The 27,606-nt window shown below is 36.2% G+C and overlaps 3 protein-coding genes across 4 annotated transcripts in view; all 3 read left to right on the top strand.

Annotated features, from left to right (window-relative positions):
- The first annotated feature begins 1,255 nt into the window (after window positions 1-1,255).
- LOC306855711 (heat shock 70 kDa protein 4-like) lies at window positions 1,256-15,919 on the top strand. Its single transcript, XM_079394534.1, has 19 exons — window positions 1,256-1,537; window positions 3,364-3,421; window positions 3,508-3,648; window positions 3,774-3,896; window positions 5,273-5,372; window positions 5,678-5,811; window positions 8,606-8,850; window positions 9,010-9,086; window positions 9,183-9,334; window positions 9,651-9,757; window positions 9,837-9,970; window positions 10,983-11,164; window positions 11,761-11,853; window positions 12,378-12,533; window positions 13,302-13,427; window positions 13,516-13,623; window positions 13,702-13,821; window positions 13,915-14,076; window positions 14,839-15,919. Exons 1-19 carry the CDS (start codon window positions 1,431-1,433, stop codon window positions 15,034-15,036), a joined length of 2,523 nt encoding a protein of 840 aa, XP_079250660.1. The 5' UTR covers window positions 1,256-1,430; the 3' UTR covers window positions 15,037-15,919.
- Window positions 15,920-17,775: 1,856 nt separating this feature from the next.
- LOC306855924 (uncharacterized protein) lies at window positions 17,776-23,704 on the top strand. The gene is made up of 10 exons (XM_079394881.1): window positions 17,776-17,908; window positions 17,987-18,068; window positions 19,491-19,569; window positions 19,713-19,764; window positions 19,850-19,972; window positions 21,457-21,582; window positions 21,705-21,756; window positions 22,538-22,590; window positions 22,673-22,749; window positions 22,943-23,704. The coding sequence occupies exons 1-10, from the start codon at window positions 17,833-17,835 to the stop codon at window positions 23,249-23,251; spliced, it is 1,029 nt and encodes a 342-aa protein (XP_079251007.1). The 5' UTR covers window positions 17,776-17,832; the 3' UTR covers window positions 23,252-23,704.
- A 247-nt stretch (window positions 23,705-23,951) lies between these two features.
- LOC306856068 (folliculin-interacting protein 1-like) overlaps window positions 23,952-27,606 on the top strand; it is a 35,456-nt gene continuing 31,801 nt past the window's right edge. The window contains exon 1 of one of the 2 annotated variants that reach the window (XM_079395070.1): window positions 23,952-24,159. In XM_079395070.1, coding sequence (XP_079251196.1) covers window positions 23,984-24,159 — 176 coding nt within the window. In that variant the 5' untranslated portion in view covers window positions 23,952-23,983. The remainder of the gene's footprint in view (window positions 24,160-27,606) is intronic. The other variant, XM_079395068.1, reaches the window with a different exon arrangement.

The raw sequence follows: 27,606 nt of genomic DNA, 5'->3' as shown, positions 1-27,606 counted from the left end.
TCATAAATGTACATTTTCGAAATGCAAACCTCTTTTTGTAAGATTCAAACTTGAAATTAAAATGTATTTTAAATCTATTGAAACTTGAAAGTGATAAGAGCAGTGGCTTTGTTGAAGGACCCTGGACTGTTGTTGTGATTTGACGATGACTATTGTTATTGTTTTTTTCATGCATTCAATAAAAAAAATAAAAATAAAACTTTCTTGTACTGATGTAAACACATCTATCGCTTTGGATTGGCTGGATTAATAGCATTAGAATGCATTGAACAATCTGGGACAACGTTGTAATATGTAGTGATCTGCCCATGAGTATAAAGTCTGGTGTAACTAGAAACCATCAGGAATTACTTTATGAAATTTGATTTACAAACTCAAGAATAAGTAGGCAAGGGGAAAATATGACATGCCAGCGCATGAGAGCATCCACACTGTAAAAAAAAAAGTTGAGCCAACTTCAAATTTTAAGGCAATCAGCTTCAGCAGATTTTTTAGTTTTCTCAACTTGTTGTTTTTTAAGTTTATACAACAAAAAGTTGAGAATCTATATCTAACTTTTTGTTTACAGTGCAGGGAAATGAGAAAGTAGATAAACTGGCAAAAGAAGCAACAAAAAAAAGAACATGACATCAAAATTAAATGATCAAAGAGTTTAGTGTGGAAAAGGATAATGCAGAAATAGCAGCAGCAGTAGTGGGATAATACAATTAAAGGGAGACAAACTAAATATGATAGGTATGGAAAGCAAAATGGGAAATAAATGAAGGAACAAGTTATAATAAATAGACTGAGGACTGGTCATTGCAAGCTAAACAAAACTCTTCATGTTATATTAAAACATCCGACAATACTATGTGAGGAATGTCACGAGGAAACAATTAAGCACATTTTTTATATCATGTAAGAAATATATACAAGAAATTCAAGAATCTGCTATATAGTAAATAACATATAGTAACGTGTAAGGACGGAGATATTTGTTTCGTTTTTTAAACAGGACTGGAAGGACGAATTTAATAAATTTAGTCATTTAGCAGATGCTTAGCGACTTATGAGGACATAAGAAGCAATCAAAACCAACAACGTGCAAGCCTTGGTTAGCATAACGCAGTATGCATAATAATAGATTATGCATAATAGATAAAATAAAATTAGAATAGAGAGATTAATTAATTAAGACATAGTAAGTGAAAGTGGATGTAAGTAATGCAACACTATGGATGCTATCGGAAAGCTCCAGAGGCGTCTCGAACTCTCGCGATAAAACCGCGTGAACTCCTCCAGCTTTTAACCGTTAGTGACCATCGAGAGCTATGAAATCACGTTAAACACGACTCTTAGGAATACCGAGCTCAACCGCCTGTTGTATATGTTTTAAAAAGACACGTGTTGCTAGTAATCAGTATTTTATCCGGACTATAATCGTGAAGATGTCAGTGGTGGGGTTTGATGTGGGCTTCCAGAGCTGTTATGTTGCTGTGGCCCGGGCCGGTGGGATAGAGACCGCGGCGAACGAATACAGCGACCGATGCACACCGTGAGTCAAATACTTCCATTCAGCTTCACACTTATTTACCTTTCATTTACCTGTACTTTTACCTTTACCTGACACTCTAACTCTTTCTAGAGACATTTGACCTGTCACAATCCTTCTTTCATCGTACTGAAGACATGCTATAGTATCTGATTAATATTGTCTGTAACTACGATGCTCTGTTTAGTTAAGATGATGAATATTAGGATGATGAATATTTGTTTCGAGTGTATTTAGCAGCAGTTTTTCATTGTGATGAAGGAGAGCGGTTAGCCGCGTGCTAAGCTATCTTACAGCGTGGCTCGCGCCGCAGGAACATTCTAGCACATTATTATTATTATTATTATTATTATTATTATTATAAAGACTGGTTTGTATTTGATATGTATAGCTTGGCTCTTTTCCTTGGCCTATGTTCTGTTACATTTGTATTTCTGATCAAATATGTCATTTAAAAAAAAAAAAATTATAATAAAGCCGCTCGGAATTACTTTATACATTTCTTTTTACTGTCGTTCAAGTACATCACTTAAACATTTATTTACAATATTAACTGATAGTTTCTGGTGCACCAAGGAAATGTCTTGAGATAATGAAGTCAGTGTAATTTAGATTACTACACTGTAGATGCTTTCCTGCTGTAAATAAATGCAACGTTTATCAGTCAAACTGACAAGATTGTGAATCTCACAAAACACTAATCTCAGGCATTTCATTAACTTGATTTTAATAGTTATAAAATGGCTTTTGGAATTGGGGTGTTTGCACTACAGAGAGAAAACTTTCATAATAGTGTTATATATTAGAGAATGCTTTATTACTTTATTAAAATTCTTTAAAAAATGTGTTTACTTTAAAATGATGATATACTAGTCTAACGAAAGAGTATGAAACAATTACATTTCAAACAGTTAAAAAAAGAAAATATAGAAAATCAATGAAAAAATAATTTTGAAATGCGTTCAAAAAGGGATGGGTAGAAGCCCTAGGATAGTACTAGTTAAAGGGATAGTTCACTCAAAAACTAACAATATTCTGAATCAGGACATCCAAGATGGAGATGAGTTTGTTTCTTCATCAGATTTGGAGAAATGCAGCATTGCATCAGTGTCTCTGCAGTGAATGGGTGCCGTCAGCATGAGAGTCCAAACAGCTGATAAAAACATCACAATAATCCACACCACTCCAGTCCATCAGTTAATGTCTTCAGAAGTGAAAATCTGCATGTTTGTAAGAAACAAATTAATCATTAAGACACGCTTAACTTCAATATACCAAAGTCCATAATCCATAAAATTGCTTCCTGGAGTGAAAAAGTTATCTTGTCTGAATCAGGAGAGAAATATGCACTGATTAAGCACCGTTTTCAAGCAAAAACAGGTTTTACAGGACAACAGGAGACGGATGTTTTCACTGGGTGAAGCGTTTTTATGGATTTTTAATGCAACAGTTTGACGTTAAAATGCCTAAATTATGGATTTGTTTCTTATAAACATGCAGTTTTTTACTATACAAGACATTAACTGATGGACTGGAGTGGTGTGGATTATTTTGATGTTTTATGAGCTGTTTGGAGTCTCATTCTGACGGCACCCATTCACTGCAGGGCATCCATTGGTGAGCAAGGGATGCAATGCTACGTTTCTCTAAAATCTGATGAAGAAACAAACTCATCTACATCTTGGATGGTCTGAGAGAGTGTTTAAACTTTCAGAAATTTTTTAATATTGTGGTGAGCCATTCTTTTAAGGAGCATGAAGTTAAAGGTTTAAGAATAACGATTTAAGATCATTTTAAATTGATGTGTGATGATGATGTGTCCGTTTCAGGTCATTCGTGTCATTCGGTCCTCGTAATCGATCGATAGGGGCAGCGGCCAAAAGCCAGGTAAATGTTTATTTATTTGAAACAAGTGAGAACGCATTGCATGGATGGACAGAAGTTGTAATGGTAATTTCTGTTCTTACAACAAGGTGGTCACAAACTGCAAGAACACTGTGCAGGGTTTTAAGCGATTCCATGGCAGGGCGTTCAGCGACCCGTATGTTCAGGCGGCCAAGTCCAGCCTGGTCTTTGATCTCGCTCAGATGCCAACTGGAACCACTGGTATTAAGGTAGGACTAATTAAACCGCAGTGATTGGGTTAGATAGTCACGTGTATGTTTTAACAGCTGCTCTGCTCAGTTGTGTGATTCAGATGTGGCTATTTCACTGTGCTTTTTGCTGTCTGTCTCCACAGGTCATGTATATGGAGGAGGAGAAGGTGTTCAGCATTGAGCAGGTCACTGCCATGCTGCTGACCAAACTGAAGGAGACCGCTGAAGCTGCCCTCAAAAAACCTGTAGCAGACTGCGTCATCTCTGTACGCCTGTTCTCTCTAAATATACTTGAAATATTCACTAGAACTGCATAATGCGTCTGTAAAAAGCAAAGAGCAGTGTGGTCATCTTCAGTAGGAGCTGTGATTTATGAGGCCGTCATTAATGTCATGTATATGCACGATTGCACTTGGGGAAAGGCAGATTTTATTTCCGAATACCAAAAGTAATCGTATGGTGTAAACTGGGTTTACTGAAACTCCAGGACTATTGGCAGATTTTGAAAATTCTTGATTGTTATATTTTCATGAAATCTAAACTTTATTTTTTGCCCATATATATTAAAAGTAAGATATATTACATATTACTATTGTACTGCGTGCATGCAGTGCACTTTTGTAAAACTATATATATATATATATATATATATATATGTATGTATGTATATCTATATGTATGTATGTGAATGTGAATATGTGTATATATATATATATAAGTAGTCAACATTTGAAGTGGATCAAAAAAAAGTTAATGAAAGTTGTCCTAAAACCTAAAAGCATTCTTGTCTTAGACTTTGTTGAAAGGTTTTGATCCACTTCAAATGTTGACTAGTATGTGTATATATATATATATATATAGTAGTGCTGTCATATGATTAATCGCATCCAAAATAAGTTTTTGTTTACATAATGTGTATATATTTATGCGTATATAAATACACACGCATGTATATATTTAAGAAACATTTGTATATAAAATATATATTTTATATTTATACATGTACATATTTTCAATTTATACCGTATGAGTGTGTATTTATATATTATATACATAATAAATATACACAGTACACACAGTATGTAAACAAACTTTTGTTTTGGATGCGATTAATCGTTTGACAGCACAAATATTTATATATATGTACATATGATAGATACACACAAATATATATATATATATATTATACACACACATCTCAAAAATGTAATTTAAAATAGGATATATGAATATGTGTGAACTTCCATACTTAAAGTATACTCACATAAGATGATATACTAGCAAATCTCAATGCTTGATTGCTTGTAACTTTAATCTGCTAAAAGGTGTGAAGATATTATATATAATAATAATATTATGATTGTATATTAAGGTGCTTTGAATACATTTGACTTAATTTATGACACGTCACTACCTTTACCTCACATCAGTGTTTTTCGCCTCTGATTTGATTTTGAGTTGAGCATTTCTTCCTTTTTTTTGACCCTTGCTGTTTGTTCTTCTCTATCGTTAGTCCCAGTAACATCACCGACAAAATTTTCAGAATCTCGCATTACTATTCATGTCTTTATTGTTTAGCTGTTGTAGTTACTGTGTAAGGAATGTGAACAGTTTTGTTGTGTGTTCTCATGCTCTTGCATAGGTTCCCAGCTTCTTTACTGATGCCGAGAGAAGATCAGTCATGGATGCTGCACAGATCGCAGGCCTTAACTGCCTCAGACTCATGAATGACACCACAGCAGGTGAAATAATTATGATGGATTTAGTTCACCTGAAAATGAAGCTTCCGTCATTGTTTATGCCAGACACATCATGTCTTATTCTCACTTACATGTCATGCTAGACGTGTATTAGGTCTATGGAACACAAAGAAAAAGATAGGCTGAATATTTGAGCTTTTCCTTTTTCAACAAAACAGATATGGATTGTACAGCTTTGGGCTCCCAAAACATTAAAAATACAAGCAAATAAAAGTGTTTCCATCTGACTGTAACTCCACCTTTAGTTGTAAGAGTTTAATGTGTTCACATGTTGACTGTAATTGTAGTTGCACTGGCGTATGGGATCTACAAACAGGACCTGCCCGCTCCTGAGGAGAAGCCCAGGATTGTGGTGTTTGTGGATATTGGCCATGCTGCTTACCAGGTCTCTGTGTGTGCCTTTAACAAGGGGAAGCTGAAGGTGAGGCTTTTCTCTCCACATACTTTATTATGCACAATGATAATGCTAAACAAACTAAAACTGAAATAAATTAAACCCATTAATAGTAATATTTAAATAAACAAAAGCTAATAAAAATTACAGAAGCAAATAACAAAAATACAAAAATTTTTACTAACATTACAATAAAAACAGTAAGTATAAAAATACAACTAAAACATTAACAAATTATGATATAATATATTATTTATACATCACTAGTATCACTTTTTTTATTTCTCCTCTTTTCTACTTGTTTCAGTTTTTATAACCATTTCTTACTGTGTAAGTTGTTGTTTTTAGCATGTGTGTTTGGCTCAGTGTTATTTCTTAGGATTACTGATAAACTATCCTGTCGTGATTTGTATTTATTATCTATTTTAGTTAATGTCTGAATTTATTATGTCTGTTGTCCTCATTTGTAAGTCTCTTTGGATAAAAGCGTCTGCTAAATGACTAAATAGTAATTATTATATATATATATATATATATATATATCACTGTAAGTGTGTGTATGTGATACTAAAATAATGTAAATTTAGATTAGAATGCTCACTCTCACATTCTTCATCTTATTATTTTTATTAGAGATGGGTCAAGATGATGCATTAGCCATCTTAAATCTGACAAGTTGATTAGTGAGATCAACTATAGTTTCATTTTCTATATGCTTTTATAAATTTAGAGGAAAAAGATTAGCTGTGACGTGTAATTACTATAAGAATGATTTGAAAGCTGGCTCAGCCGGCTGCACAAGCTCTGATGACGACACGTTTGATGACAGATGTTGACATGCGTTTCAGGTTTATTCAGACACCTTCCGTCCTGCGAATGTTCATAGATTTGGACTTTATCGCAGTAAAAACTGATTTAGTGTAATCTAAATGTGCTGTGTGAACCAGCACATAACCTATTCACTGAAACATGATTCTATTAATGCATGTCTCACACACACACACACACACACACACACAAATTTGTGTGTATATGTGTGTGTTTAAATATTGGACTACACAGGCATCTTGACTGTATTATGTATGACTTTCTAAACGCTATTAATTGAGAATATATATATATATATTTTTTTTTCTAATGTTTGTATTTTTATGTAGAGACGCATGCTGCTTATTTAACTTTTTTTTTTTTTTTTTTTGTGTCTAGCATTATTAAATCCCTTAAAATATTAAATAATTAATATATTTGAGAATTTAGTTCCATTTATTTCATGAGGGAAAGAAAGTCACACTTATTGTCTTCAGTCTGTTTTGACCGCCAAGGATCACAAGTGAACTAAATTAGGAAAACCCAAGGGTTAAAGCAGTGATTTTGTAACAAATTCAACAATAAATTTCATAAGCAATTATGAAACAATTGGACTCCAGATTGCTACTAGCTATGTTTCCATCCAAAAATGTGAATTTAACTTATGTGCAAAACTGGAACATCGCATAAAACATTAGTGAATAAAGCACAGTTTCCATCCAACAAGCCAAAGAGAACAAAATTGTCACTTCCTGATAAACTGGCACTAAATATCAGTAAGAAAAGTAGGAGAAGCCACTGAATATAATAATTTTCATATATGATAAATTACTTGTGCCTCAGAGCGAGCAGATAAAACACAGTAAACGCTGTCATTGCTTTCGGAGGTGGATGCCTGCTGTTTGGGAACGCTTCACGCAGTCGTGTAAGACAGTTTTACAGAAATAGGCCTACTTTGATGACATTGCAGAACGACCAAAACAACATCGAACCGAGATCGGTCCGCGGGTTAGTCATCCTGCCCAAGTGTGCAGTGCCACTTTTTTTTTTTGATGCGCATAGTGAAATTTATTCTGATTCCATTATAGTTTATGCGCATTTTCTCTTATCGGATAAAAAGTTTATTTTAATCAACTGTGTGTGTGTGTGTGGTGAGCACTTTCAGAATTTAACCTCATCCTGGTGTTTCCATCCAGGCGCTTTTTTTTATTTTTTTTATGCGATTATTTCAGAATGCACAAAAATGGGTGGATGGTAACATAGCTACTGTACACATGCATGTCTTTTGTCCAGTGCCATGAGTTTTCTTTCCTTAAGATGAGCTGTGAAGTTAAAACCATTTAAGCTTAAATGGATAGTTCACCCCAAAATGAAAATTCTGTCATAATTACTCACCCTCATGTCGTTCCAAACCCGTAAGACCTTCGTTCATCTTCTAAACACAAATTAAGATATTTTTGATGAAATCAGAAAGCTCTCTGACCCTCCCATAGACCGCAATGCAACTGAAATGTTCCCAGGTCCAGAAACGTAGTAAGCACATCGGTAAAAGAGTCCATGTGACATCAGTAGCTCAACTTCACTTTTGCGAAGCTATGAAAATACATTTTTGTGCACAAAGAAAACAAAAATAACGACTTCAACAATTCTTCTCCCTGGAGTTACCGTCGTCTTTGCGCACGAAGTGTGTTCTCTTAGCCTCTCAAAATTGTAGTTGAACTGTTTTACTGATGTCCTTGCTATGTTTCTGGACCTGGGAACATTGCAGTTGCGTTGCTGTATATGGGAGGGTCAGAGAGCCCTCAGATATCATCAAAAATATCTTAATTTGTGTTTCGAAGATGAGCGAAGGTCTTACGGGTTTGGAACAACATGCGGGTGAGTAAATGACAGAATTTTCATTTTGGGGTGAACTAACCCTTTAAGAAACGGTTTTTAAAATGCATAGTTTTGTACATGTCTATTTGGTAGCAACAGTTTGTCCCTCAATGCTTTTGTTGACTGATTAACGTAGGTTCTGGGTTCTGCGTTTGACCCTGAGCTGGGCGGTAAAGACTTTGATGAGGTGCTGGTCAAGTACTTCTGTGAGGAGTTTGCACAGAAGTACAAGCTGGACGTGCGATCGAAGCCCCGCGCTCTGGTGCGGCTCTACCAGGAGTGCGAGAAACTGAAGAAACTCATGAGCGCCAACTCCTCGGACTTGCCGCTCAACATCGAATGCTTCATGAATGACATCGACGTCTCCAGCTCGCTCAACAGGTCAGTAACCGCATGCCACAGCTAAACTGGGCGCTCTGTCTCAGCGGCGTAAATTAGGCTCTGAGCTGTGACGGGGAAATGTTTGTGCATTATGATGTCAGCGGGTTAATTGGTTAAAATACCACGTCTAATAATATCTTGATGACTCTCTTGTTCCAGAGCCAAGTTTGAGGAGTTCTGTGCAGAGCTGCTGGCCAAGGTGGAGGTTCCGCTGCGCAGCATCATGGAACAGACCAGTGAGTACAACAAGCGCTTTTGCTTTTTTTAGCTGCGTGCCTTTCCCATCAAGCAGCGATGCAATAGTGGTGGTGTTTTTTCCCTCCTATAACCAGGACTGAAGAAAGACGACATCTATGCAGTGGAGATCATAGGCGGCGCCTCCAGGATTCCAGCCATCAAAGAGAGAATCAGCAAATTTTTTGGAAAGGAGCTGAGCACGACGTTGAACCTGGACGAGGCTGTGGCCAGAGGATGTGCACTGCAGGTTAGTTCTTGGACATGAACTTTTTAATGGCCAATGCTGATATCTAGCATGGTGTCCCATGGCTGATATGAAGTCGATATATATCACACTATTTGTAGGAGTCATATGACGCGATTTCATGTTTTCCTAAGGGCCCTGATCTACCAAGTGTGTGATTCTGTATCCACAGAATTGTTATAATAATGACTTCAGTGATAATTTTTACCACCAGTTCTTTCATATTGCTTTGCATACAGAGCTCACTTTTCTGCTGCTTCTCATAATAACAGCCTACAGTGTTTCTTAGTGTTGCAAACAAATCTTTATTGTTCCTCAGTGTGCAATCCTGTCGCCCGCCTTCAAAGTGCGTGAGTTCTCCATCACAGACGTGGTTCCCTACCCCATCTCTCTGAAGTGGACCTCAGCGGCAGATGAAGGCATCAGGTGTGTTCTTGGTTCTGTGTGTCATGATTGACTCTCTTAGTTCACTCTTTAAACAGTCACGTTATGTCTTGTTCTGCAGTGATTGTGAAGTTTTCCCGAAGAACCATGCTGCACCCTTCTCTAAAGTGTTGACTTTCTACCGGAGGGAGCCTTTCTCTTTGGAGGCCTACTACAACAATCCCAAAGAGCTGCCGTATCCTGATCCTACCATAGGTATGCTGGGAATGCTTCTTTGCTTTGCTTAATTGGAATTTAGCACAGTACTATTCCATTAAGTACTAGTCTACACATGTCTGCATGTTTTACTCTAATAAAGTGTGAAAACAAACAAATGGTTGCATTTTATTTTACAGCATGTGCACTTGTACGTGTGTAACAGGACTGGTGAATAGATTGCTACACACAGATGTGCATTTTATTGTGGTCTGGCTTAAAGTTACTTTGAACTTCATTCATATGACAGCTCTCTGCTCTTATAAATCAAAGTTGACGTGAAATCATATTTTTATTTATTTTAACATTCAATACCCCCCCCCCCCCCCCTTCAAGCTCCTGATCTTACTTTGGGCATTTAGAGCACATTATTCACATGACTTCTTTTTCGTTAATCAAAAGGTATTCATTTGTGTATTCTTAACCCAATCTGCTAACGTTGATTAGTCTATTGGTTAGTGGTAGCCAATTCTACCGTTATCATAATTTAATGCTGGTTATTGTTAAAGTGTTCTTTTTTTACGATTTTCTTTTAAAGCAAAAAGTTTGCAGAAGTGCATTGGTTCAGCAACCACAGTCACTAACAATATAGTTGAGATTCATGTTTGGATTTAATACCGTTTATCACTGAGAAGGTTTGCTCACAGATTTAGTCTCAGCAAACAGCACCCTGTGAACGAATCACAGTAGAGATGGCTAAACTCCAAATATATATTTCCTCCATAACATGCTTGTTTGTCACCATTTTCAGATTGGGAAGATTAAGTAAAACGCTGGGCAGAACAAGTATCCATCTAAGAGACTGGATACATTTTTGTTGGTTTGATCTTTTGACATCTGGCAACCTCAAGCAAGAAAGCTTGTGGAGGCTCAATACCAATGCAAGATAATGAAAATGTCAAATGAAAACTAAACCAGTGAGCTAGTTTCACAGGCGATTATGCTTAATCGAGAAAAGCAGAAATTATGATTAATTGTGCAACCCTATTGACAAATTTTTGCCTGTCCACAGGCCAGTTTAACATCCAGAAGGTGGTGCCTCAGCCGTCCGGCGAGAGCGCCAAGGTGAAGGTGAAGGTGCGTGTGAATGTGCACGGGGTCTTCAGTGTGTCCAGCGCCACCCTGGTGGAGGTTTTAAAATGTGCGGAGGGAGAGGAACCCATGGAGACAGACATTCCAGCCAAAGAGGAAGAGGTAAAGTCATCCCTAATGGTTTTGTCTACCATCAGGGGATCCACTGGGCACAGAACAGTTGGTTTAAGAAAGAAAGAGAACAATTTTAAGCATTAGCTCTAAAAACTAGATTTGACTTGTTTTGTGAGCATTATATATATATAAATTTAAATGTGCAAGTGAATCCCCTTACTGTCGTTCTGTGTGTGTCTGTACAGAATACAGGAGTCACGTCTGAAATGAATACTGAAATTGATAGTGATAACCATAGCGAAAGTATATATGGAAGCTTATTTTTGCCACAGAATAAAAATATATATTAAAATAAGGTGATTATTTTGCAGTTGCAAGTTCTAAACTCCCAATTCACACATTCAGACGTGTGAGGCGGGGGGAAAGGTCAGAATTGTGAGCCTAAAAAGTCGCAATTGCTGTTTTTTGTTTACTTTTTATTCTGTGGTGGAAATAAGCATCCATGCATTTACACTTGTGAGACGCAAAAAACAAAAGTTTATAAGATCATAGGAGCTACTCTTTGTTCCGTACGCATGCTAAACGATAAGTTTGTGACCATAGTCATTTACCCTGTGAACATTCATTATATTTGCTCCTTAAAGAACAAGATGCAGGTGGATCAAGAAGGGCAGAAGGCTCAAGGTGATGATCAGAAAGAACATGCAGACAAGAAATCAGACACTGAAGACATGGAGGTGTGTGAATACTCTTGCACACCAACACCATATATACAACAGTTCAACAAAATGCAAATGTATTTAAAAGCATGCATTTCCAATTGCAGCCTGCTTGTTGTGCATCTAAAAATAGCCAAGGTTCATTCCTATTGACGGACTGATGCATTTATTATTTTTATTTCATTGTCATATGAAATATCAAAACAATGTAGAAGAAATAGAGAGAAAAAAGGGACAAAATCAAAAATGCAATTTTTAAAAAGCATTGTACAGCTTATATGTGCCCTCACATGAATATTATACCATGCTTATTTTGCATTGGCGACCCAGCACGGTACCAAAAGTGAACTGCATAAGAGTCGTGGTTGATTAAATGCACAATGCATTGGATTACTGCATCACTTCACCTGTTTAGTGGTAAAACATAGTTGGATTGGACACAATTTGACCTCATTAACAAAGATATGGGAGCATTTTCCCCACTGCTCTATGACACCTAATATTTGCAATGGAAAATTCACTGTGACTATAATGACTTCTAGACTTCAGCAGAAGACAACAAACAGGAGGAGAAGAAGAATGAACCTCCACAAGCCAAGAAAGCCAAAGTGAAGACAAAGATGGTGGATCTTCCCATCGAGAACAGCCTGCACTGGCAGCTGGCCAGTGAATCGCTCAATCTGTTCGTGGAGAATGAGGTACATCACAGTGTGCAAAGCACCTCAACTACACCACAGGGATCAGTTTCTCTGATTAGTGTTGTGTAGGAGATGCTAGAGCTGCACAGTTCTGGATCAAATGAGAATCGCAATTGTTTTTGGTTTCGAACAGAGATCACAGTTCTCCCACATTTCTGAACTAATCAAAATAATGTTTAATTCTTAATTACTGCAGTCTGTTTAAAAATGTTGAATTAATTAAATATATTTAAGAAAAAATGGGTTTGAATGAATAATTGAATGATTTACTCAAATACTTGTTTCACTACTAATATGATTCAATGACATATAATTTGTCGCCATCTAGTTGCGAAACAATGTAATGAACACTAACGTTATTTGAAGCTCCAAATACTTTCAAAAGGTGATTTGCTCTATTTTGATTGCTACAACAGACATCAGTGTTTATATGCAAACTATAAACCTTTATACCAGTAATTCTGTGATTATTTGAATGATTGTAAGACAGAAATAATACTGTGTGGTTGAAAAGGCTGTTTGTGATGACTGTTTGAAACGCAGGTTTGAATGAACCAGCTTTTTGGATATATTTAATATTTTCCATTTTTTCGATATCAATATCATACAGTGCAGTAAACATTACATTACACTGGAGTCTCCCAAACTGGGCTTAATGAAAGAACTGCTAACTAACAATGAATTAAATCATAATAATTTGAACACCGATAAAAGATGCAGGTGCCTTTTCTAGAACTGGTTTCTGACATTGTGCTTTCTTGCCTGTAGGGGAAGATGATTATGCAGGATAAGCTGGAGAAAGAAAGAAACGATGCTAAGAACTATGTGGAGGAATATGTTTATGAAATGAGAGACAAACTGCACGGAGTGCTGGAGAACTTTGTCAGCGAGGCTGTGAGTGTCTACATATATTTGCTTTCATTCATAAAGATAGCTATGCTTCTAACTGGTGGTGTTTATTAAGCAACGTCTTTCAATGCAGGATCGAGATTCTTTCTCCTTGAAACTGGAGGACACTGAAAACTGGCTGTATGAAGAAGGAGAGGACCAGCAGAAGCACGTGTACGTCGATAAACTGGCTGAGTTGAAGGTAGATGAGATGTGTTCGTTGAAACTGTTGCCCATTAAAAAGAATGAAAAATGAACCACCAAAATCGTTTGCTCCTAGAAACTGGGAGAGCCGATTCAAAACCGATACATTGAGGCAGAGGAGCGGCCAAAAGCTTTGGATGAGCTCGGAAGGCAAATCCAGCAGTACATGAAGGTCGTCGAGGCTTATAAGGCCAAGGTAGCCACTCATTAAGTCAAGGCACATTTATTTAAATAGCCTTTTATACATTACAGATTGGATGAATCACATTTCTGTCATCTCTTAACTCAGGATGAGCTGTATGATCATTTGGATGAGCTGGAGATGATGAAGGTGGAAAAGCAGGTGAATGAAACCATGACCTGGATGAACAACAAAATGAATCTGCAGAGCAAACAGAGTCTCAGTCAGGACCCTGTGGTTAAAGCCCAAGAGATTCAGGCCAAAACAAAGGTACAGACCTCACCGGTATTTTGATTATCTGCTAAGGGGTAGTTAAATATAACACATATTTAATAATTTGATCAAACTTTGAAGATAGTCAGAAGATACTGATCAAACTACAATTTATAAAAATCACCTGTCAAGTTCCAGAATCTGTGGGACCGCATATGAGAGTCAAATTAAACGACTACAGGGACTCATTTAATAGTTCATCTATTGACAAAATAAAAATATATCAATCAAACTTTACTACAGACTCAAGGTCCAGATTTAAAAAATACTGTATAGAACCCATAGCATCTATCTCACACCAAGAGTTACAAAATACAGCTTTGACCGATACCGTGTAGTATCAGTGAGGAATAGAAAATTACTGAAAATATTTAAATTAGCAACATCAGAATCATAGAATGTGTGTATAAAAAAAAAAAAACCTCTAAATGTAAATCGTTGTGGATTATGTAGGTTACCAAATTTTCCCTTAATCACAAAGTTTATTTGCAACATATAATCATTGCAGACGGTTAATAGTGATCAGCGTCTGATATGTTTGTTACGTTTACAGTCACAAACTTGTACATTAAGTTTTTACCAGGAAATGAGTAGTTTTTATTGGCTCTTATAACACAAATATTTGATTTAAACCCATGAAAATGCAGATCCTGCTGTAAATAATAGTGAAAAACCACTTTTTAAAATTGTTGTTTTATTATTACCGCTTAGCAGATATACGTCCTCTTGTCTTCTAACGGTGTCTTCATCATTATACAGGAGCTGTATTCTGCTTGCAATCATATCGTCACCAAACCCAAGCCCAAAGTGGAGCCTCCAAAGGAGGAGACGCCGGCCGAACAGAATGGCCCTGTGAACGGACAGGAGGGTTCAGAAGCGCAAACGGGCAACCCAGAGAAGGGCCAAGCTGCCCCGGAACACACAGGGGCCAAGCTTCCCGAAATGGACATCGACTGAGTTGGCTCGGCCCTCTTCTGCGTCCACACCAGCCTCTCTCACGCCTCTTATATGCCTCTGAGTTTGGATTCAGAAAAAAACAAAAAACAAAAAAATTAGATTTTGGTGAAGCAGGCTGCCCAGTTCAGTTCTCTTGCTGTCGGTGGCGTGTTTCTTTCTTTCTGTCTGTCTGTCTTTCTGTTTAAAAACAGGATACGTAGAGATCCAATCTCCCTTTTTTTTTTTTAAACAGGAAAACCATGTTATAGATATAGGACGAGAACCTGGTCTTTGTCGCTGTTTTTTTGTTTTTTGTTTTTATCCACAGTTCCAGTTTCCCCGAAAAGAAGGCGGACAAGATTATCAAGTGGGACGGACTGTTTAGTGCTGTTTAACAGATAACGCGTTTCTGTTCTGATCTACCGTTTGGAGAGTTTATTAGCATTGAAGATTTGTTGCAAAGACTAACTTCACAAGTGAAGTTTCTAACCACCAGATCTTGGTGAAAAAGCACTGAAACTGCTGAACATTTTCTCGAGGCAGAGGCATGAGATGCACTGTATGTCCAAGTAGAGCTGAGTTACTGTTATGCAGTATTTCGTTGTGAAAGGTGCGTCATTCTGTGTCGACGGCCTGCGTGTGGTCGCTTTTGGGTTTAGCCCCGTTTGTATGTTTTCCTTTTCTACTCTGCAGCCTGTGTGAATGGTGGAGACTAATTTGGGATCCATTCCAGTCACAAATGATGAATTATGAGAATAAACCATTCATTTTGGTATACAGTCAAAAGAATGTATTGGAATGTATTTATTGGATGTTCTGTACATACTGGTTTACTTTTAGTGTAACTACAGTATCAGTTTAGTGGAATGAAATAAAGTCATCAGGTATTTTGAACATCGCATCTGGAAAAAAAAACCTTGATGTGTCACCAAAATACAATACGATTAAATGCATGAAATGTCAACAGGCATATCAATTATAAGATTGAGATCAGTACCCAGTCCAAAGTATGCATTATAAGCAGTCAAATATATACTGTCCAAGACTGTGTGAACTTCAAGACATGGTATGAGATTAAGATTTCAGACCATAAAAGGCCTGTTCTGCAATATGAAGTCGTATTTCAGTTATACAATATCTAACGTGTATTACATTATACAAGTATAAACCCAAGGGCTGCATTAATTTTTGAGTGCCACGCCCACATCTCAACATCCAATCAACAACCAATGGATGGAACCGAGACCCCGCCCTACCTTTTTTATTTTTTTCAGTAATCCATTAGTTTGTTAGTTTATCTGATGTGTAATAAGTTGCTGAATACACCTCCACAAACACAGAATGCAACACTTCTAAAGCTTGTCAAATGTGGCATTTTAAAACTTTTTACAGTCAGATAAATACTGTCCTAAAGAAGGGATTTAAAAAAAAGTGTTCATTCCGTATTCTGAAAGCTTGCATATTGCTTGATAAAGCCAACTGAAATATAAAGAATACTTATAATTAAAGAAAATGCTTGTGTTTTTGAAGGAAACATGAGTAATGCTGGACCTGCAGTGCTGGGTAGATTGCTTACAAATGTTACTGATTACAGATTACATCTGAAAATTGTAGTTAGTAACATAAATTACTCCTTTTAGGTCATGTATTCTATTGACTTTTTTTAAATCTAAATTGTTTTAAACATAATATTGATATAAAAAGCGAAGAGAAAAGATATTACAAGTCTTCCAGGTGTGACATATTTTTTGTCCAGATTTCCAGAATCAACCGTTACTGAAGGTCCCTGGATGTAATGACCACATTGCTTCACATCACCAGTGTTTTGTAATTTAAGCATAATTATTTCAGTTATTGGTTAGAAAATATATTTACGTGACGTGAATATAGTTCAAGATTAAAATGGTATGACAGTAGGATTTTTAGAAAAGAAAATTAGGCAGAATAAATATAATTTACTGGCATTGAATATTATGTAATCCATAAAAAAGTAACTGTAATCTGATTATGAGTATTTTAAACTGTAATGCACTAATTACGAGAATTTAATTTTTGGAATCTAATTATGTAATCCAGATTACATGTAATCTAATCAATTACTACCCATTACTGCATAAAACATATTCGATACAGACTACTATTAACTCTGTAATGGTTAGGGATGTGTAACAGAGCTTTTTCAGTGGGAAGTGCTCACCGTGATTGAGAGTAAATCAGTAATAATACAGTCAAATCAGTTCTTTAACTCACTCATCACACAGTTTAGGCTAATCTCAACATTAATAATCACCATCTTTATTATAATTTGAAGGGCAATCAGACCAAAACAGACCTGTCATTTTTTGCTTGCGATTCAAAGACTTTTGTCATTAATTATTAGTCTTAAGACAACTTTTTTTTTTTTTTTTAATTACGAAATAATTTGTTTTGCTCTCAAACTCGGTATGTGTTGATTATTAAATATAAAAGGTACTACAGTTTGCAAGATCAGTTTATTATTAATAATAATAATAGGTAGTGTAATAAAAGTCCTCTATCAAAAGACATTTAAGTTGGATTTTTTTTTTTATTCCTGTAATGTAATAACAGATAATGAAGTTTTTTCTCCTTAACCCACATCTAATGTCAGTTTAATATAAGATAACAACGCTTCCGTTACATTACTGTTTAATATGTAACGTTAGGCCCACTAATAGATTACACTCGCGTTGCCTGGTTACGTTCCTCAAGCACTAGGCCATTAATTTGTGGACCACGCCCACTTTAAGGACGCATTGGGTTTGTGTGATTGTTGGGCATTAATTCTGTTTCTAAAGTATGATTGTTAGGAAAGCGTCAAGTGGAAAACCCACCGGGCGCAACGCGACGCCACTGAGAGCTGCCCCGTCCTACAGTATGAAGCGTTTTAGATCTAACCTTAATTCTGCGTTAATTATCGACACGTTATAATTGTATTTTTTTTTACTCCTAGATTTTCATAGGCACGGGGCTAAACGCAGTCGAAGTGCTCGCCAGCTCTCTAAGTTAAAAGCTAATGGATGCAACAAGGACAGGTGGGATTATTTTCGGAAAGATTTCTGCTAAATGCTCTAAAGTTACATCTGTTGCCAGTGAACGACTCATGAATATTAATGAGATGTGTGACGTTCCTTCAGCGCTGGGCTGTTTGCTGTAGGACTGCGGCACAATTTGAATATTTATACCAAAGTCTCTATAGTCTTTGTTTATACTACGCCCTAAAAGTATGTTGTTGTTGTTTAAAGAAAACATATATGCTTTTGAGTTTGCAGCAAAAAAGTAGATAAGCTTTGGGGATAAGCGTCGGTCTCGCGCACGTCTTCGTAGTCGTTTTAAATGTTACAAGTAACGCGAGTTACGTAATCGGATTACTTTTTTATAGTAACTAGTAAAGTAACATAACTTTTTTAATTTGCAAAAAAAAAGAAGTTTTTTCAAATAAGTAAATTATTTCCCATTTGTTTCTTTATTTTTATTTTTAATTGTTGAAGAGTATTGAACTTTCTTCTCTTGCTATATTCTTCATGTAATCCAGAACAGCAGAAGCTGAAAGGTTTGTCTGAGCTGCGTTCTCTACTATATAGACGTGAATTCACATTTCCTTCAGCCTGACGCTTATGCATTTCACTTTTGGTCTGAAAGCGTGTTTATATTAAAACTTTTTATATTGAAAACAAGCCCAGCCCAGATGAAGGGAAAAAAAAAAGTAACACAAAAGAAATGTAATGCATTAAACTTTCCATAATAAGTAACTAAGTTACTTTTTAGAAAGTAATGCAGTATTGTAATGCATTACTTTTAACAGTAACTTTCCCAACGCTGGTTGTTTTTATTAGTGTTTATGGTTCTGAACCGAATCCGTGCATGCCCTCTCAAGTGGCCAAGACCACAAGTGTGGGTATTTGGACAGGCCCAGTGAACGTCTCTACACTTTGAAAATCTACTGGAAATATTACATCTTGGAATTTGTGGCATACTCGACATACTATGCTTTGAAACACTTATGCCGTGTACAAAAATCACACACTCAAGTACTTATTTTGAATAAATAATTACTTTGTGACTGCTAAAAAATGTATAGTATAAATGTGTGTGCTATGAATGTAATCTGGGCATAGTACAGTCACCATGTTATCATTATATGTGACCTACCAGCGTCAGTTGCGTAGCTTCACTGCCATTCACAAATCCTCTCCTGTGGCCTCATGGGATAGTACAGTGTCCATCACATGCATACTTCAGAATCTCACCGGAAGAACTTTTTTACGTACTGTTTTGTGCGTACTGTAAATTTGGACATACTACTTTTGTCACACACCGTTTTTTGCCTACAATATAGTAGAGAAATATGTGATCTCAGGTGCAGCCTCAGTCAAATCTCGCATACACCTGTTGAACGTTATCATGCAACACAGCATGAACTAATTTATTTTGAAGCCATATTCTGCAAATTTAAGTTTCAGAGTTACAAAGGCCGGTGGAAGATGTCTGAATGGCAAGTCGTTGATTTCCGGATGCAGGAGAGGTCATGCTGAGGTACGAGCGCTCTGATATCACTGCTGATCTCTAACAAGGATTTTGTGTGTGCGAGTCTAAAATCTGCAAGCTATACGAGTCAAACTGGGTCTGCAGACAGCCATACGATGTCTAAGAGCGTAATGACTCTCCTCTGCTCTCAGCAGGGCATGTCGACTGCCAGTGGCTCCAAGGACTTCAGCCAGGACTCCACAAGTGGGTTTGACGCTCCCTTTTCTATGCTTTGAGTGGTTATATTTCCTCACAGACCTATGCAGATCTTTTCTCTGTTATTGACCAGGTATAACGATGCCCTCTGGTGTTTCCAGCTTCTTGTTGGATTGTTTGGATGTTGATTCTCCAGCTGCAAGCAAGGACACAACGCTTTCATCCATCGAGGAGTTTCGCAGAGCTGACAATTATGGTATAATTTGTTGCCATTTACTTGTGTTGTATCAAACCCACGCCACATGCTGTAATTTCTTACACGGAACACTTGACAGATGTGACCCTGTGAACTGTCATTGAACAGAAAAGAGCTTCATAGATATTCTTCCTGAATACTGAGTATATAATGTATGTAGTGTGTGTGTGTGTGTGTGTGTGTGTATACAGTGCCCTCCACTAATATTGTCAGTCTTGGTAAATATGAGCAAAGGTGGCTGTAAAAATAAATCATTGTTTATCCTTTTGATCTTTCATTAAAAAAAAATTCAAAAAGATTTCTAACAGAGTCAGTCACTTGTTGATTTTTTATCTGTTGGTATTTGATAGGATCCATGATGCCATGTGTCTAAACAAGATGACCAGGACCTCCAGCAGAAATATAGGCCCACAACATCAAAAATACAGCAGTTTATTTCATTGTACACATGGGGTACTTATTATCCCTGTGTTCACCAAACCCATCTTGAGTGTTTGCTGCTTAAAAGCTCATTTTTTAGGTTTCATCTGCCCATAGAAGCCAGTGCCATTTGAAGTCCCAGTCGTGTCTGATAACTGAATATGCTGGAGTTTGTTTTTGGATGAGCTAGGAGAATTTGTTTTGAAACCCTCCCAAACAACATGTGGTGATGTAGGGGATGTTTGACAATTTTTTTAAAGGTTTTCTGACCACGAGACTCAACTATTTTCTGCAATTCTCCAGCTGTGGTCCTTGGAGAGTCTTTAGCCACTCAAACTCTCCTTCTCACCGTGCATTAGGACGATATAGACACACGTCCTCTTCCAGGCAGTTTCGTAACATTTGCTGTTGATTGGAAATTCTTAATTATTGCCCTAACGGTGGAAATGGGAATTTTCTCTGCTCTAGGGCTTTTCTTAAAGCCACTTCACTAATTTGTGAAGCTCAATTATCTTTTTCTCCACATTAGAAATATATTCTTTGGTTTTTCTCATTGTGGTGGATGATTAAGGGAATTTGGGCTTTGCTTTCCCTCCTATTTATATTTCTGTGAAACAGGAAGCCATGGCTGGATAATTTCATGTTTATAATCACCCTGGAGTGCTCAAAATTGTGGATATGAATGGAATATACTTCAGAGATATTTTACTCATACAAATTTCTAGGGGTGCCAATAATTGTGTCCAACGAGTATTTGAGAAAAACATTTATTTCATAATGAGACCCCCCCCCCCCCCATTTTCAATTGTTGTAGTTCAATGAAAGGTTCAATTTATTTTTTAAATAAAAGATCAAAAGAATTAATAATGCAGGTTTATTTTCAGAGCCGCCTTTGATCATATTTACCAAGGGTGCCAATAATTCTGACCACGACTGAATATATATAAATATGTATATGTATGTAGCTATGTATGTGTGTGTGTGTATATATATATATATATATATATATATATATATATATATATATAATTCTTAGTGCTTCATTGTCTCTCATGACCACTCAGATGAGGGGACAGTGTTACTTGGTGAAGATGGGATGATAAACACAGTGAAGAACTCAACTCTTCTAGATCATAGCCATGCGCAGGATCTAGCGCTGCAGCAGCCTCCAAACCTCTCCTCCATTCTTGGTAAGTCTGGCTGTTTATCATTCATAACTGCTATTAATGCAGTGAGGGCTGATGCATTTCACATAAATGTTTTAGCGCTGTGTTGTCAATATGAAAGGCTGTTATGCTTTTATTTTATGCAGAGCTATCAATAAACCCTGCTGAAGAGAAATCGTTTTCTTTGTCACCCATTTGGTAAGGCCTTTTATACATGCATACTGTATATTTATTTATGCATAATGTATATATAGTACTAAACAAAAGTTTGGAAACATGATTTTTAAGTGTTTTATTGAAGTCTCTTATGCTCAACAAGGCTGCATTTATTTGATCGAAAACAGTAAAAACCATAATATTATTGGCATTTGAAATAACTATTTTGTATTTGAAAATATTGTAAAATGTAATTTATTCCTTTGATGCAAACTTGAGTTTCCATCATTACTCCATTATTTATTGTCATATGATCCTTGAGAAATCATTCTAATATGCTGATTTGCTGCTCAATTATTATTGGTGCTCAGTTATTAATGATGTTTTTTATTTTCAATGTTTTTGCGGCTTAATATTTTGTGGAAACCTTTTTTCAGGATTATTTAATAAATAGAAGTTAAAAACAGCATTTATTTGAAATGGGATCTTTTGTAACATAAATGTATGAAGTAATTAATTTCTATTAAACAAACACACAGGATCATGTGACATTGAAGACTGGAGTAATGATACTGAAAATTCAGCTTTGCATCACAGGAATCAATTACATTTTAAAATATATTACAATAGAAAGCTGTTTTTTGTAAAAATAAATAAATAAAATGTAATAGTTTTTTTTTAGCACATAAATGCAGCCTTGTAAAAACATAAAAATCGTAATGTATCCAAACTTTTGACAAGCACTGTATACATGAATATATAACATGTGCTGATATACGTCTCAGTTATCACAAAAATTAGACTAAAATGATATATTTCCCAGCCTCTCTCCTTTACGTGTGCCCTCTGAAACCGTGGCATCAGATATTGCATCAGGTACTTGCAAGTTATAAATACAGTAGATGGCATTACTCTTTCTTTCTTTCCTTAAATAAAGCTCTGTTTCTGCTGTTTGCAGGAAGTGTGTTAAAATCAGCGAATGAGAGAACGCCTGTGAATACTAGGGTTGTAGTTCTTTCCCCTGTTGTGAAAAAGGTGATTAATACTGTATTACGTCTTTCATATTATGCCTATGTATGGTCACATTCATGTGTGCGTGACTAATAGCTTCCTCCTTGCTTTCTACTAAAAATGAGTAATGCTACTTATGAGGAATATCACAGGGTGTCTGGCTGGTCACTATGTATAGCATCATAGCATAATAATGAGGAAAAACTTCCCTTTTTAGTGTTTTGCAGAAAAGGAACAACTAATAAAATGCAGAAAAGTGACGTTCAGCGACATTGTGAGCATTCGAAACGTATCAAGCCATAAACGTGGTAAGAAAGACCGGCAGGACTCTGGAGTAAAGCTGGTTAAAGCAGGCAGAAGCGTGCTGGAGGGATCCCGAGACGTTTCCTCAAGGCCTGTCAAGTTTTTTGACTTTGCAAATGAGCATGAGAGGGAAGCCTTTTTCCAGAGACTCAAACAAACACGCTTGTTTAAGTTTCCTGCCAAACCGGTAATTTTCTTTTCTCATTCCATTTTTGAAATCTAAATTAACTTCATGTTCCTTTTGTGTGCATTTCTTTTGTTTATAGATAATCTCAATCTGAGAGGACTTCAGTCGAAGATCAATATCTTTACAAGTGAAGAAACCCAGATTACTGGATCATATCTGACCAGCAGTGGGCAGTCAACACTTCTACTGCGTGCTTGGTTTACATTGCTACAAATATTTGAATTGAATTTAATGGCCTTGCAGTGTTTCTAAACCCTTAAAATGGATGAATGAGTGCGCACTGGAGTGAGACTTCTTAAACAAACACAAGAGCTGAATAATATACAACTCTTGGAGTATAGCCTACCTATGTCTATATGTATTTAATGGATGATTTTAATGCATCGAAATGAGAAAGCAACAATGGTTGCCAATGCTCGTGGAATAGATTTTTACATGCTTTAAATAAAAAGAGGACATTACAAATTAAATTATATTAGATGTTTGGATAAAAAAATAAATATTAAAAAGACGAATACAATTATTGTGCAATTGCTCTTTCTTTTAATGTGTATCACTGAGCATAAAAAGAACAAAATGCCCGTGAAATACAGATTAAATGCATTGGTTTTCAATTTAACCCCAAAACATCAACACAGCCATTCTGACCATGTGGCCTATGAACCAAAATATCAGCCAATCAGGAAAGCGGAGGTTAGCGCAGCGAATAATCGACCAATCAGAGAGCAGTGGCGTTGCCAGGCAGCTCGTGTGACTAATGGCAGTCATATGACTGGAGTCCGTCTGCTGGAGTCCAATGTTGCTCAAGAATTAAACACAAAAAGAGGATTTTTCCTTCAAAATTGTGGGTCCATTATGGCTCCCACGTTATTTAATAAACTTTTCAACAAAAGAAGCGCGTTTTCACCGCCCGCGAAATGCAGCAAAGAGGACACGGTGTTCAGGTAAGTTAAGATCTCTAGCTTCCGGAGAGCAGTAGCTAATGCTAATATCACAGATTCACTCGAATCAGTTTTAGTGAAGTTATGTGGATGTGTTTATTTATAATATATTTAGCCTAGAGTCGTGTTTGTTTATGGTTACGTAAGGTTATCTCCATCTGTTGCCTGAATGTTAGCTTCATGCTAGTTAGCTCAGTCTGGCGACCCTTTGTTGTTGTTTATGTCACCGGATCTGACGAGCGTTTTTCTAAAAGTATGGTTTATTCCACACAGTCTTTCAGTAACGTTACACTTATTTTATTTGCTGTCAGTCTTTTCTGTGCGATCATTAAATGCAGAACTAGCGATGCTGTGTAACCTCACCGAGTCCATAGTCCACTTCACTATTAGCGGTCTTTTCTCTAAATGTACTCAGTTTTATGTTGGTGATGATAAAAGCAGAGACTGGCACGTGACCTCGTGCTGTCCGTGCATTCAGATCATTTGCTTGAGATGTGCAGGTCACTCAGGGACGCGGATCTGAGCCAGTGCTGCATGCATGCAGATGCACAGAATATCATCACAAGTCTTCTTACCATCAGAGTAAAGCACTGAAATTAGCATTTGGCATTGGAGTCATTTCTGTTGCACACTGATATTATCATATTTTTTTGGATCGTTCATCTTTAGCTGATTTGCAGTGTTAGATTTCAAGCTTTTGGAAATAAGATTGGGATTTAAAGGATCCTGAAGTAATGGGGGACTCCAAGGCTGCTGGCTAGTTATGATACTTCTGCTTATAAAAACAAAACTGCTTATTTTCAGACTTTAGAAACGACAACATGAAATTATTCAATTCCATCATTACAATAACTGAATGTTCTGCGTGGTTTTCAGACTTTAATTACCAATGAATATACATGATTTTTGTTGTTGGTATTTATTAAAAAAATAATTTTACTCACAAACAGCTATTTCTACTTGATAAAATAGTGCAGAATATGATTTTCAGTTTGGCTTTAATTTGGAATATTATTATTTTGCTCTCAAATAGCCAAGTCTACTTCATTAAATATAATAGAATATGATATTTAGTTTGTTTTAAAAAAATATTTGGCTCAAATAGCCATTTGTACTTGATAAAATATAGGATATGATATTTGTCATAAAAAAAAAGACTATGTATCAATTTTCATGACCTTTCTGTATTTAGAAATCACACTTTTAAAATTCCCACATAGTGTATCCAGGTTGTCCTAGATTAAAAATGAATTAAATTAAGTTGATTAAATTTGGTAAATGAATTAAATAATGGTATATAAGGGATTGAATTAAAATAAGAAATATGATTTCAGCTTGCATCTTGATTTTGAGCTGTTTTAGCTTATTTGAAACCTTGTTTTGTCTTATTTTCAATCATTTTAAGCCCTCTTTTGGCCCCTAGCAGGTCCCGGACTCCTGTTTGAGAACCGCAGTGGTAGACATTTTTTATATTGCGAGACAGGGAACATATAAACATCATTAAACATACTTACTAACATTGAAATAAAAGAGAACCATTTAAAATGGAAGAACACTGATAAACACTATTGTAAATCAGGATAGTGTTAAATGGTGACTACTTTGTCAAAGTAGAGCACAAGTTTTCAGTCTTTCTACTTATGAACAAAATCTTGAATAAACAAGGTAAAGGAGGGTATAGACATGATTGGGTTGACAGGCACATGTTCAATGGGTTCCTCAATCCTCACCATTGGACAAATACAATTGTTAGAGTGTCTAATATATAGGCCCTATCAGTTAACTTGATAATGAAAATGTTATGTTGTCAAATATTTGTGCTGAATTAGTGTTTATCTCATGTGCTCTCAATCAATTGGCACTCAGCCACAATCTTGAAGTATATTGGTATCAGCATAGGCTGTTAAAAAGCCCAAAATATGACCAACCTTTCAAAATATGCACATTACTGTATGGTGTAAGTTGAGTGTTGTTTTATGATTCAATAGTGTTGAGCATGTTGATGTTATCTCAGGACTAGTGATTGAATGTTGTGAGATCAGGACAGCAGCTGAATGTACCGTAGTATTTGAGTGTGTGCCGTGACCTTATGACCTCTCATCCTGTATTATGTCATCTCCACACCACTCGCTCCTCACATGTGTTTATGTTTGGTTCCCATTTTCATTTGAGGTCACTACAGGCATAATCTTCACAGGAATGCATCCAGATGAATATGAGCAATTCATTCAGTTAATATGTGAAACTGTAATTAGATTAAACTTGGTGAAATATTGTTCTCTGTGGTCTTGTTGGCCTGTTTCTTTAAAAGTTGTTGTGAAGAGCTAGACACACAACAACAGTGGCCCGTCGTGCGTAAAGAGCCCGTAGTACCTAAGATAGCAGAGAGGGCTGCTACATGGGTGACCCCGCTCAGAAAAACCAAAGGGCTGCTCACATTTCTGGTTCTTTGGCAGGACAGATTGTTCTTGATTGAGCCCGAAAGCTTTTGTGTGCTGTGCCGGTCATTACCTTCAGCCAGACCCGGAGACCTCACGTCATTTCTACGCTCGTCAGACACGCTTTTGGAAATAAATATAGGCCTAATGTTTCATGCAACTGTAACAACTGCAGCAATTAATGAGCTATTTATTTATTTTTTAAATCAGTTAATTGATTACGTTTTATGTAATGTTAAAATTAAAAAATTGACAATGTTGATATATAAAAAAAATAAAAATTGTATTATAAAAGTACAATAGTAATGCATTTTTTAGGGCCCGTTTTATTTTTGTCAAATTCTGTTTAATTTAATTTTAACCAAGTTCTGTGTTTTCAATTAAATTTTTTTTTCTGGTTTCCTTTTTAATAATCAAAACCTATTATTTAATTATTTTTTCTTTCAACAGAAACTCTTATGCACTTTAATTTTTCTGCTAATCAAATGATGGCATAAAACAATTACTTATTTGTTTTAAATCAAATGAATATTAAGCATGCTTAAATTTTTCTGAACAGAGGTTTACTGTTACAATTAAAACATGGAAGAAAATTGGCGTGACTCTTCCTTAAAAATAAAATTTTAATTATTATTTGATTAGCAGAAGTAGTAGTAATATTGTCACGGTTTCTTCAAGTCAAACCTAACTTTTATTTTGATGAGTTTTGTTTGTGTGTGTGTTTGTGTGTGTGTAGCTTTTCTAAAATTAAACAGTCAGATGGTCTTGAAGTGACTCAGAGCAGTTCTGGAGATGTTGCTCATGTATTTATGTCCTCATTTTGTGAGACTGCATTGTGGAAATGTTGAGATCCAGACGAGCATCACACAAGCTTAAGGATGTGTTGTAGAGCAAACCGAGACACGCACAACATACAGATTTCACATTTACAGCAGCCTTTCTGCGCTTCAATATTCACAGACAATAGACCATATTGTGAACAGCCCTACTTATGATTCATTCACCCAGATTT

This window comes from Barbus barbus, assembly GCF_936440315.1.
Source record: "Barbus barbus genome assembly, chromosome: 36".
NCBI classification, from domain to species: domain Eukaryota; kingdom Metazoa; phylum Chordata; class Actinopteri; order Cypriniformes; family Cyprinidae; genus Barbus; species Barbus barbus.
Note: the sequence above shows the minus strand (reverse complement) of the source record. Positions and strands in the feature narration are given on the sequence as shown.

Excerpts from the sequence above, each read along its gene's own strand:
- LOC306855711 (XM_079394534.1), top strand. The coding sequence starts at position 1,431 with ATGTCAGTGGTGGGGTTTGATGTGGGCTTCCAGAGCTGTTATGTTGCT. Across the intron at positions 12,534-13,301 it reads ATCTGTTCGTGGAGAATGAG|GGGAAGATGATTATGCAGGA; the intron begins GTACATCACAGT and ends TCTTGCCTGTAG. Across the intron at positions 13,822-13,914 it reads TCGAGGCTTATAAGGCCAAG|GATGAGCTGTATGATCATTT; the intron begins GTAGCCACTCAT and ends CTCTTAACTCAG.
- LOC306855924 (XM_079394881.1), top strand. The coding sequence starts at position 17,833 with ATGATTGTTAGGAAAGCGTCAAGTGGAAAACCCACCGGGCGCAACGCG. Across the intron at positions 19,570-19,712 it reads GCAGGAGAGGTCATGCTGAG|CAGGGCATGTCGACTGCCAG; the intron begins GTACGAGCGCTC and ends CTCTGCTCTCAG. Across the intron at positions 19,765-19,849 it reads CTTCAGCCAGGACTCCACAA|GTATAACGATGCCCTCTGGT; the intron begins GTGGGTTTGACG and ends GTTATTGACCAG.